This window comes from Pantherophis guttatus, chromosome 17, assembly GCF_059756535.1.
Source record: "Pantherophis guttatus breed Tessera chromosome 17, ASM5975653v1, whole genome shotgun sequence".
NCBI lineage: Eukaryota > Metazoa > Chordata > Lepidosauria > Squamata > Colubridae > Pantherophis > Pantherophis guttatus.
Genome location: NC_142079.1, coordinates 15,329,084 through 15,341,381, shown reverse-complemented (window position 1 = coordinate 15,341,381; position 12,298 = coordinate 15,329,084). Strand labels below are relative to the sequence as shown.

At 49.6% G+C, this 12,298-nt stretch overlaps 1 protein-coding gene across 1 annotated transcript in view; it reads left to right on the top strand.

The window, feature by feature from the left end:
* Window positions 1-12,298, top strand: part of AIFM3 (AIF family member 3) — a 52,833-nt gene that overhangs the window by 23,940 nt on the left and 16,595 nt on the right. The window contains exons 5-10 of the mRNA XM_060683729.2: window positions 639-748; window positions 3,366-3,410; window positions 4,448-4,544; window positions 5,305-5,417; window positions 10,393-10,479; window positions 11,376-11,467. Coding sequence (XP_060539712.2) covers window positions 639-748; window positions 3,366-3,410; window positions 4,448-4,544; window positions 5,305-5,417; window positions 10,393-10,479; window positions 11,376-11,467 — 544 coding nt within the window. The remainder of the gene's footprint in view (window positions 1-638; window positions 749-3,365; window positions 3,411-4,447; window positions 4,545-5,304; window positions 5,418-10,392; window positions 10,480-11,375; window positions 11,468-12,298) is intronic.

The window sequence follows — 12,298 nt, the reverse complement described above, 5'->3', positions numbered from 1 at the left end:
GAGTTCACCAGGAATCCACGCATGCTGGTTGGGGAATTTTGGGAAGTCCTGACATCTTGACAAAGATTAGATTAGATTAGATTAACAGAGTTGGAAGGGACCTTGTAGATCATCTAGTCCAACCTTCTGCCGAAGCAGGAGATCCTATACCATTTTTGACAGATGGCAGTCCAATTTCTTCTTGAAAGCCTCCAGTGATGAAGCTCCCACAACTTCCAAAGACAGCTTCTGTTCCATCAGTTGATTGTTCTCACTGTCAGAAAATTTCTCCTTATTTCCAGGTTGAATCTCTCCTTGGTCAGTTTCCATCCATTATTCCTTCTCTGGCCTTCAGGTGCTTTGGAAAATAGCTTGACCCCCTCCTCTCTGTGGCAGCCCCTCAGATATTGGACAACTGCTATCATGTCTCCCCTGGTCCTTCTCTTCACTAGACTAGCCAGGCCCAGTTCTTAAAGTTGTTAAGGTTGAGAGACACTGCTATAGAATTAACCCAGCTCTCCTCCTGCAGTGTTTAATGGCAAACCTTACTTAGTTCAGCTACCTCTTTTTGTTTCAAAGCAGCAAAAGTCCAAGGTTTGACTACTTCCAACCAAAAGGAGGACTAATTTTGCTGTTGCTTTCTTGGGGTCCCCCTGCAGGGGTCTTGTCCAAAGGCCGGATCCGTTGCCCCTGGCACGGGGCTTGCTTCAACATCGGTACTGGCGACATTGAAGACTTCCCAGGCCTGGATAGTCTCCCCAAATTCCAGGTGAGAGGTCTGCAGTTTAACAGCCGGTCATTTGAGGAAAAGACCCTGTGATCTCCACCCAGTTCGTGCTGGGTGGAGAATCTGGGAATCGGCAGCCGCCCACCCCCTTCCCCTTCCCCTCTGCACATGACTTCAGACAAATTGCCTCCTTCCGTCTATTGACCTGGGTTCCTGGCAAATATCCCAGCAAGCCACTCCCTTTAATCCCTAGACCAGAATTTCTCAACCTTGTCCACTTGAAGATACATGGATTTCAATTCCCAGAATTCCCTGGACAGCATGAAGTCCATATATCTTCAAGCGTCCAAGATAGAGAAACCTTGAAAAGTTTACAGACTGGGACTCTTTGAACTGGGGGCTGTCAAAGACCTTTGAGGGGGGGTTCACCTGACACACCTGGCCAGGTCAACTGAGGTTCCAAGGTGAAGAAAGGATGAGCGAGAAGGAGGCAGTTTGGTACCCAAATGGTATCTCAATAGCTCAGCTCTGCCCTGTCAGTCCTCCAGGTCATAGAGAGGAATTATAGAGGGGCTGAAAGGCGATGGCAGTCTACACAAAACGCACACACTCACACACACACACACCCTCCTTGTCAGTGGCCATGGACATAATGGCTCATAAGGAACGCTGTCTGGAATAGCAGCCGATGCTGTCCCACAAATGCCTAACCAATTCTTGGCTCTGAGACCCTTTCTTTGGTCTTATTCATACAATCCTAGGGTTGGAAAGGAACTCAGAGGTCATGTAGCCAAACCTAGGCTGGATACCCTGGAGCAGCTCTGACTGGTGATGATCCTGTTAAAGATTTTCAAGGGAAGCTGAAGTCCCCATGTGTTCAGAGGTGGTATTCAGCCGGTTCTGACCGGTTCTGGCGAACTGGTAGTGGAAATTTTGAGTAGTTTGGAGAACCGGCAAATACCACCTCTGGCTGGGCCTGCCCCCATCTATTCATTGCTTCCTGAGCAGGGGTGGGTTCTAAATTTTTTTACTACCTGTTCTGTGGGTGTGGCTTATTTTGTGGGCGTGGTTTGATGGTCATGTGACAATTCTTTAGGATTTAGCAGAGGTACTGGTCTACCAGGCTTTTAACTGCTTGCAGAACTGTACTGGTCTACTCATTTATTTTTGCAGGCACCGGTCTACTCATTTATTTTTGCAGGCACCGGTCTACCCATTTATTTTTGCAGGCACCGGTCTACCCATTTATTTTTGCAGGCACCGGTCTACCCATTTATTTTTGCAGGCACCGGTCTACTCATTTATTTTTGCAGGCACCGGTCTACCCATTTATTTTTGCAGGCATTGGTCTACTCATTTATTTTTGCAGGCACCGGTCTACCCATTTATTTTTGCAGGCATTGGTCTACTCATTTGTTTTTGGAGGCGCCAGTCTACCACCACACTGCCTTTTAACACTAATCAGCTGTAGGGCGGCCTTTTGAAGCCCCGCGGCAAGAGTTTAAATAGTTTTTTTCCTTCTAGCCTATCAGCTGGGACTCAGGAGGCAGCAATAGATTGGGGGTGGGTCCAAATAAAAAGTAAGAATAATGCGGGGGGGGGGGGGCGGAACCGGTTCGGTGATGTCATATTGTCACCGCTACTGGCTTGGCTGAACCAGACCGAACCAGGAGGAACCCACCACTGTTCCCGAATCCCAGTTGATTGAGTCCCAACTGATTGGCTGGGTCTTCTTTTGTTGCCCTGCATAGGAGAACAGACCTGGAAAGCAGATTAGTTTCAAGGTGTTGGTTACCACCTTTGGCATGGACCTGGGTATTTGTGGGATCACCTTCTGCCGCCGATAGCCTCCCACCGACCAGTACGCTCCCACAGAGAGGGACTCCTCAGGGTGCGGTCAGCCAGGCAATGTCGGCTGGCGACCCCAGGGGGAGGGCCTTCTCTGTGGGAGCCCCTGCCCTCTGGAACGATTTGCCCCCGGAGATACGAAGGATATCGGATCTCCGGGTCTTTCGCCGTGCCCTAAAAACTTTTCTTTTCCATCAAGCAGGGCTGGCGTGAATCCCCTCCCCCTTTTTAGCCTTTTAAATTGTCAATGGGTTTTAGTTTGAATGTTTTAAATTTTGGACCAAAATTTAAAATTTAAAATTTTGTATTGGTATGTGTTTTAGTTCTGGCTGTGCACCGCCCTGAGTCTACTAGGAGAAGGGCGGGATACAAATTGAATAAAATAAATAAATAAATAAATAAATAAATAAATAAATAAATAAATAGTGGGGTGGGAATGGAGACTTTGCAGTATCCTTCCCATGCCACATCCATCAAGCCACACCCACCAAGCCACACAACGCCCACCAAGCCACACCACAGAATCGGTAGTAAAAATTTTTGAATCCCACCACTGCATGTGTTGGGGATGACCTTGGATCCTTGGTCTGGGAGGACTTTGGAGGTGATCCGAGTCTCTGCTCGGTCAGGCTGGGCATTCTACTCTACCATCTGCTTGATACCGTTTCCTCCTGAAGACAAGCTGCCTTGTTTTTCATTGGTGGGTGGTGGGTGGGAGCAGCTGGGTTAGGCATATATAATGATCAAACACTTATTTTAACGAGGGTGAAAGTTGCATCATGAAACATGAAGGCATTCTTTCCCGTTCTAGGTGAAAATTGAGAAGGAAAAGGTGTACATCCGAGCAAGCAAACAGGTGAGTTGTAAGATCTACCATCCCACCCGCACCCCACTCGAACCCCTGGCCATTTATTCTTCAGGGCAGCTTCCAGGGGTGAAATGCTACCGGTTTGGGCCGGTTCGCCTGAACCGGTAATAAAAAAAATAAATTCCAAAGATCAGCTGAGTGATATGCAATTGTTGGAACTTTTTTTTTTCTTTTTAAAGCATTTTTAACTACTGGTTCCAGAGAACGTTAAAAAGTTAAAAAAAAAGTTCTGATGATAGCGCGTCGCTCAGCTGATCTTCGGAACTTTTTTTTTTTTTACTTTTTAAGCATTTTTTTACTACCGGTTCTCCAGAACCGGTAGTTAAAAATGCTTTTAAAAGGTTAAAAAAAAGATTCCAACGATCATGCACCATAGCTGTGATCCTTGGAACCTTTTTTTTACCTTTTTAAAGTATTTTTATTACTTTAATTGAAGTCCACCAGGCTTAAAGTTGCCAAGGTTGGAGACCCCTGGTTTAGGGTGCTGCAGTGATTAATCTGCATTTTGTTATTTTCCTGTCCTATTGACCTGGCAGGAGGGGCAATTCCTTCCTTCCTTCCTTCCTTCCTTCCTTCCTTCCTTCCTTCCTTCCTTCCTTCCTTCCTTCCTTCCTTCCTTCCTTCCTCTCTGCCCACTGCCAGCAGTTTGAATCTCACCGGCTCAAGGTTGACTCAGCCTTCTATCCTTCCGAGGTCCGTAAAACGAGGACCCAGATTGCTGGGGGCAATAGGCTGACTCTGTAAACCACTTAGAGAGGGCTGTAAAGGACTGTGAAGTGGTATAAGTGCTGTTGCTAGCTAACTAGCTAACTAGCTAACTAACTGTGTGTAGAGCAGCCTTTCCCAGCCTGAGTGCCTTCAAATTCCATATTTCTCCCACTAACATGAGAATTCTGGGTGTTGAAGTCCCCCTCTCTGGTTGGGTCCTGGTTGGAGGAGAATTGGGATTGGGGATGTTGTAGGGATTGGGATGCTGCATGCTTAAGTTGGGGACTGCGTTGACATGGCCCCTTCTTGCACCCCAGGCTCTTCAAGCCCAGAAGCGGACGAAGGTGATGGCGAAATGCATCTCGCTGAGCAACTACAGCATCAGCAGCACCAACGTGCTCATCATTGGGGCAGGTACCGGCTGGTGGAGAGAGAGAGTGTCCAAGGGTGGAGGTCTCAGCTTGGGGGGTGTCAGAGCCCTGCTTGGATGGGTGTCCTCCTGGAGACTCCACTGCGGGGTTCAAGCAGCAAGGATGTCCACCCATCCCTTCAAACGCCCCAAATGAATCTGGTTTTGCCCAGACTGTCAGAGAATTGTGGGAAAAACTCACAAGGGCATCCCATCGTGGAAGCCCCTATTCGGTTATTCAGATCGGCTTTCTCATTTATTCTGGAGAGCCCATTCAGTCTGGGGTTTCTGTTTTGGGATCAAACCTCCAAATCAAATAATTGTCCAGCCCAATTGGTGCCTCTGTGCTGGTGCGGCACTGTTCCCACTTCCTGGGAGCCTCGGGTGGATTTGGTAGTTCGAATCTCACCAGGTTCAAGGTTGACTCAGCCTTCCATCCTTCCGAGGTGGGTAAAATGAGGACCCAGATTGTTGGGGGTTTATAGGCTGACTCTAAACCGCTTAGAAAGGGCTGTAAAGCAGGGGTCTCCAACCTTGGCAACTTTAAGCCTGGCGGACTTCAATTCCCAGAATTCTGGGAGTTGAAATCCGCCAGGCTTGAAGTTGCCAAGGTTGGAGACCCCTGCTATAAAACACTGTGAAGCGGTATATAAGTCTAAGGGCTATTGCTATTGCTACTCTGGGAGGAAGATGGAGAAGACATAATGGGGAATTCTCAGCCGCAAACGGACAGCTGCTTCCACCAACAGTCGCTTCCTCTGGCAGGTCCTGCTGGGCTGGTGTGTGCAGAGACTCTCCGCCAAGAGGGCTTCTCGGACAGGATTGTGATGTGCACAATCGATCGACATTTGCCCTACGACAGGCCCAAGCTCAGCAAGGTTGGTGCCTACCCAGGAATTTCTCCAAGACTTCCTCGAGGGCAATGGGTGGGATGGTTCACTTTTCCATCCTTTCCCTGAGAGTTGCGATGCTGTCTTGGAAATTTATTTATTTATTTATTTATTTATTTATTATATTTCTATACCGCCTTTCTCCCGTAGGACTCAAGGCGGTGTACAGTCAAGAAAAATATAGACACAGAAACATCATAAAATTGCTAATTAAAATTGTTACTTAGTTTGGTCAATTAAATAAAACCCAGAATTAGATAACATTTAAAAAATCATTCACATGTTCATATGTTTAGCCCCGCCTGTTGGAACATCAGGGTCTTGAGGGCACGGCGGAAAGCACGGAGATCAGGGATATTCCGTATCTCCGGGGGCAGTTCATTCCAAAGGGTTGGAGCCCCCACAGAGAAGGCCCTCCCCCTGGGAGTCGCCAGTCGACATAATTTGGCTGACGGTACCCTGAGTAGTCCCTCCCTGTGAGAACGAACTGGTCGGTGGGAGGCTATTGGTGGCAAAAGACGGTCTCGTAGGTACCCAGGTCCTAAGCCATGGAGCGCTTTAAAGGTGATAACTAACACCTTGAATCGCACCCGGAAGACCACCGGGAGCCAGTGCAGCTCGCGTAGGAGAGGTGTTACATGGGCGTAACGAGCTGCGCCCATAATCACCCGCGCGGCTACGTTCTGGACCAGTTGGAGCCTCCGGGTGCTTTTCAAGGGGAGCCCCATGTAGAGAGCATTACAGTAGTCCATACGGGAGGTAACTAGGGCATGAGTGACCGTGCGCAAGGCGTCCCGATCCAGAAAGGGATCCACCAATGCGACCAATGCCGTTTCTGTGCTGTATCGTGACCTGAAGCCCGACTGGAACGGATCCAGATAGACAACTTCATCCAGGTATCGGGGTAGTTGTCGCGCCACCACACTCTCAACAACCTTCGCAACAAAGCGAAGATTGGAGACTGGACGATAAGAGTCAAACTCTTCCCAGATAATGCTCTCAAGACCTGCCCCCGTCTCCTCCCCTGGATCTACCCAATCGGAGTCCAGGCCTTCCCGAATCTGAGCGACTTTATCATGCAGGAATTGTACAAAATCCTCAGCTCGACCCCTTAAGGGATCTTCCCGTACCCCCACCTGAATTAGGGAGCGGGTCACCCTAAACAGCGCAGCTGGGCAGTTCTCTGCAGATGCAATAAGAGCGGAGAAGTAGCTAGACTTCGCCACTCTTATCGCCACTAGGTAGGTCTTAATATAAGATCTCACCTGTGTTCGGTCAGATTCAGATCGGCTTGTCCTCCAATCGCTCTCCAGGCGTCTTTTCCAATGCTTCATCTCTCTCAGCTCCTCGGAAAACCAAGGAGCTAGACGAGATCGGCATCGGGTCAGAGGCCGCAAAGGCACGACGTGGTCCAAGGCCCCAGTAGCCGCCCTGTCCCAGGCGACCACCAGGTCCTCAGTCGAGTCATGAGCCAGAGTCTCAGGAAATGGCCCAAGCTCCATCAGGAACCTTTCGGGGTCCATCAGGCGCCTGGGACGGAACCATTTGGTTGGTTCCGTCTCCCTGCGGTGGGTGGAAGTGACTTGAAAGTCCATGTGAAGGAGAGAATGATCAGACCATGACAAGGGCTTGATGTCTATATCCCCTATTCTTAGATCATTCAGCCACTGATCAGAGACAAAAATCAAGTCCAGAGTGTGATTCCCCAAGTGAACTACCTGGGTCAGGCCCATGGCCGTCATGGAAGCCATGAACTCCCGAGCCGTCTCCGACATCTCACCAGCAGATGGCAGGTTAAAATCCCCCATAACAATAAGTCTGGGGGTTTCCACCGCCACCCCGGCTATAATGTCGAGCAGCTCAGGCAGGACCGTTGTTACGTGGCAGGGAGCCAGGTACGCAATCAGTAGGCCCATCTGAATCCCCCGACCCCACTTCACAAGGAGGGACTCACATCCAGCTATCTGAGGAACAGTGGCCTCCCTCGGGCAAAGACTTTCTCTAATGATTGCTGCCACTCCCCCACCCGTTCCCTGAGCCCTTGGCTGATGGAATGCACGGAAACCTGGCGGGCACATTTCCACAAGGGGAACTCCTCCCTCCTGGCCTAACCAGGTCTCTGTAATCCCTGCCAGGTCAGCACCCCCCTCTGAAATAAGATCATGAATGAGGGGGGCTTTATTTACCACTGACCTGGCATTACATAACATCAGCCGTAGACCCAGGGTCTGAGACTCTGAACAACCTGGGAAACGAGCAGTGCTTTGGGGGTCGGAGTGAGCAATCGCTCGTAAACATCGAGTGCGCACTCCCGAAACATAATATGGCCCCCTGCAGCCGTCATATCTGCCCCTCCCACTTACTATACTAATGCCCATCGCTTCATCCCCTTGCATCCTTGTCAGATTTCTGTCCCCATCCTCCCCACCATGATTATCAGACCCATTACCCCTTTCAGTGGATTTATGGATCCCCCCAGATCCATTCCCACAATCCCTCCCAGAACCCCTTAAAATAGAACTTAAAGATTTATCTAAAAAACCCCAAAGCCGTCGGTTTTTTGCAAACCACCTCTCAGGGTTCCAAAACCCGTCCTCAAGGGCAGCCCTTGATAACTGAGAGGGCCAGACATGCGAGAGGGGGGAATCTCGCAGTGCAAGGAGCTCCGCAGTTGAATACATCAAAGATAGGAGTGAGTTGAAGGAGATGAAGGATCATTTTCTTCTAAGAGTGTTAGAGATGGTTAAGACAGGTAATTTAAAATAAGGGAGGAAATAGATGTAAAAGGGAGACCAGTATGTTACAAATGTCAATACATCGGAACATCATCGCCCTCTCACGACGATGGGAAGTCTTGTGGTTGTAGTAAGTCCATCCAAAGGAGGTGGGGGTAGAGGTCTCAAAGGGTCGTCCTCTCACAGCGACCAAATGAAATGAAACACAATTCCTTTTCGTGCAGTTCGTGGGTGTCCGTGTAACTTGTCAATCATGGATTTAAGGGCAGAGTTAATACTGAACCTTTGCTCTTTCTCCTAAAAGTGACTCAAATTAATTTAGAAGCTACCACCATCTCTAGTGGTTTTGGCCAGGGGTGGGTTCTACTTAGCTTTACTACCAGTTCGCAATGGGAGCAACTGGGCATGATTGCGCTTCTGCGCATGTGCAGATTGTCCATGATGACGTCCAGGCGGGTGGGCGGAGCCTCCTGCCACTTTTACTACTGGTTCGCAAGAACTGGACTGAACCGGGAACAACCCACCACTGATTGTGGCTTAGGCCAAGCAGCCCAAATGATGCTCCTTCCACAGCTAAACTGACATAGATCTATCCAGGGATGGGCCTCAAAAATTTTAGCAAGGGGTTCTCTGCCCGGTTGCTGGGTGGGCGTGGCAATATTGGGTGTGGCCTAGTTAGGCCTCCGGCACCATGGCAGAGCAGCGGTGTTTTTGCCCTCCCAAGGCTCCGGTGGCTTTCCTTGAGCCTCTGGAAGGGCGAAAATGGCCTCCCCAGGCTCCAGAGGCCCTCTCTAGCCTTCCCGAACTTCCGGTAGGCCCGTTTTTTGCCCTCCCTGAGCCTCTGTGCACACCCTGCACTTACCTGCATCCAAAACGGGCCACATGGGGACTCCTGGGAGGGGAGGGGCAGGTGGGCGGGGCCAGCCAGGAGTGGGATTTGGGGGTTCTCTGAACTGCACGGAATCTTAGCTAGAGGTTATCCTGAACCCCTGCGAGGCCCCAGCAGATCCCTCTGGGTTTTTCTCTCTGCAAGGTTCACTCGGTTCCAGGAAGACTGAAGAAGACTCTCAGGTTGTCCTCAAGCAGTCTTCTCAATGGTATGATGGGATGTCCTTGGGAGACAGGAAGAAGAGCCACAGACTAGACAACAATCAGATAAGAGGCAGCTGAACCCGCAGACGAAATGAGGGCATGGAAAATGTCTCAGAAGGGACCCTCCCTAGTTTCTTGGGCTGTAAAGGTGAGGGGTAGAGAGATTCTGTTAATGTAACCTGACAATAAAGTTAAGAGCTAGTACTTCTGGTTGTGCCTCTTGCCTGGACTACCTCACAAGGCTGACAACCATCTTACAAGCCTGAAAGCACATATCTCCCTCCTCACCTTTACAGTCCAAGAAACTTGGGAGGGTCCCTTCTGAGATGTTTTCCATGCCCTCATTTCCTCTGCAGGTTCAGCTGCCTCTTGTTGTGGTCTGCCGGCAGCCTGAGGAGCTGGCAGCAGAGTCGGACAGTGAGGAGGTTGGGGAAAAACATGGGCCAGTCCTGGAGTCTGGGGAAGGCTCGGACGAGGACTCTGTTAATTCTGTTTAAAGTCTGAAGCTCTGTTTGATTCTGGACTCCGTGTGGCTTTGCCAATTAGGTCTTTGGCAGTGTGTCAAGGGAGATAAAGGGGGTGATTATCAGCCTTATCCCGAAGGACTCTTTACAACTATTTGGGACTCATCTGTGAATGAATGCATGTCCCACTAGACTCCTGGGAAACAAGACAGTGGGAATTAAGTGTTCAGCAGAGTGATGGCATGGGAGAAAAAACCGTCGTTACATCTAACTGTTTTGGCGTGCAGTGCCCTATAGCTGCATCGTGAGGGAAAAAGTTGAAATAGTTTATGTCCAGGATGTGAGGGGTCTGCAGATACCTTCTGCAGATTGTTCCCTAGTCTGTGGCTCTTCCACCTGTCTCCAAAGGTCATTCTCATAGATCAGGAGTGTCAAACCTGCGTCATCATGGTGTCGTCACTTGGCGTATCGCGAATTTTCCCCCCTTCGCTAAACTGGGTGTGGCCAGCACGTGACGCATCCGGCCCATGGGCTGTGAGTTTGACAGCCGTGTCATAGACCGTTACACCTCCTTAGTGGAACCCTCCAGGTATATGTGGGATTACAACTCCTGGCACACCTCTGGAAGGCTTTTAAGGAGTATCTAAGAACAAAATTTACTTCTGCTTTCAGTCCATGGATTCCCACGCTGACCAGATCGCTCTGCGTCCGAAAGAATTCTTCCGCACGAATGACATTGAGGTCCTGACTGAAATGCAGGTGAGAGGGTCTGTCTCTGTGGGGGGTGGGGGGAGCTTCAAAGAAAGCCTGGCTCTCTTTGTGGGATGTGTAAAGGGAGAGTCCGTGTGGACTGAAAAAAGGATTTTGTTATTAATCCAGAGGTGGTTTGGTTTAACCCACCCTTTCGAGAGCTGCTCTACCAAACCAGGACCTGTGAAGGGAGGTCACATCACCTGGCCTGGTTTCATCTCCAAAAATGGTTCTGGATGGGTGTGGTTGGCTCCCTGAAGCCTGTCCCCAGTGTGGACTCTTGTTCTGACCCAGAACACGACAAACCCTCTGAAGTGAACTCAAAGATTCCTTTATTAGGAGCGCCAGCAGCCCCGGCAAAAAGTTCCTCTCTCACCGCAGGCTAACAAGCCTGTCCGGCTGGGAGATGAATAGTTGTCTGCCACATCTATTCATCTCCATCCCCTGCCTTTTATCCCCAGAGCTAGGGTGGGGCTTCACTAGCAGCGGTGGCTCTTCCATCCCAAGGACCGGCCCATAGATTTCCACTGCTCTCCTCTCCTCTTGCCTTCTGTGCATCAGGCACTGGACCCAGCCATTCCTCCTCTTCCTCATCAGCCACCTCCAGACCTGGGGGCTGTTGACTCTCCCTCGGAGGGATGACGGACAGCCCAGGCTCTGCCTCTCTCTCTCTCTCTCTCTCTCTCTCTCTCTCTGCCAGCTCCATTCCCTCTTCCCCCTCAGAGCTCTCAGGTTGCCTTGATGCTGACCCTGACTCCCACACCTCCCTCTCCTCCTCTGATTCGGCTGCTGGAGGGGCTGGCGGCTGACAGGCCACAACAATTCTGTAGGTGTGTGTTGCTCTGATGGAAAAAAGAAAGAACAGCTAAGAAATTACTGTTAATGACCTGTCCATACTGTTTCAGGTGGCGGCAGTGGATGTGAAGAACAAGACGGCCATTTTCAAGGATGGGTTTAAGATGGAGTACAATAAGTTGCTGCTGGCAACAGGAAACACGTAAGTGGCCCTAAAAGGTTTTACACCAAGTGTTGAGGTCTTGTTTTTTAGACGGGGAAGGTTTTTTTGCACCCCAAATGTGTCGGAGAGAGACTGGCTGAGCCAGGGGGAGGAGTCAAGTGGAGAATTAATCAGGAATCCTTAAGTATGCACAGGACGGCATGCAAAATCTGAGAAGATTTCTCTGTAATAGGCATGAGCAATAAAGGAGCTAATTGGACTCTTCACAGGTGGATCTGGTTATTTGGGACTGACAAATGGACTGAGAATGTTGTGGTATCTTCAAGATGAATCAGTGGGTTGCAGCCTAAGCTTTCATGGCTTAGAAATTGAAATTAGTTTTATGGAATTTGGTGAAATTCCATAGAACGAAAGAGAAATTTCCTAACAGTGAGAACAATAAACCAGTACAACAGCTTGCCGTCCTAATTCATTTTAGATCATGTAGGATGAGAGTGGTGCATGCTGGCCAAAAGACAGGAGGAGACTGAACAGTTTCATTTAGTAACTAGCTGGACGCCCGTGCTTCGCTATGAAACTATGTGCTGGGGCTTGATAAATTGACACTTGCAGCCTGAAACTTAATGTAGAATGTGTAACTCCATAGCATCAGAGTGTGTTAATATAATGCAACTGGCAGTTGGAACAGAGGGGGAGGGGGAATAGAATGTCCCAGCCCGCAGCATCCATCGGTATTCATCTGGCTAGCATCCAGTCAGTGTGTGAGAAAGTTGAGGGCTGTTTGGAAACTCAAACAGTATTTGCTGTGTGAGCAAGGAGACAGGAAGGAGGCTGGGCGTGGCTTAGCTCAACTGTTCTGTAGTAAAGCTG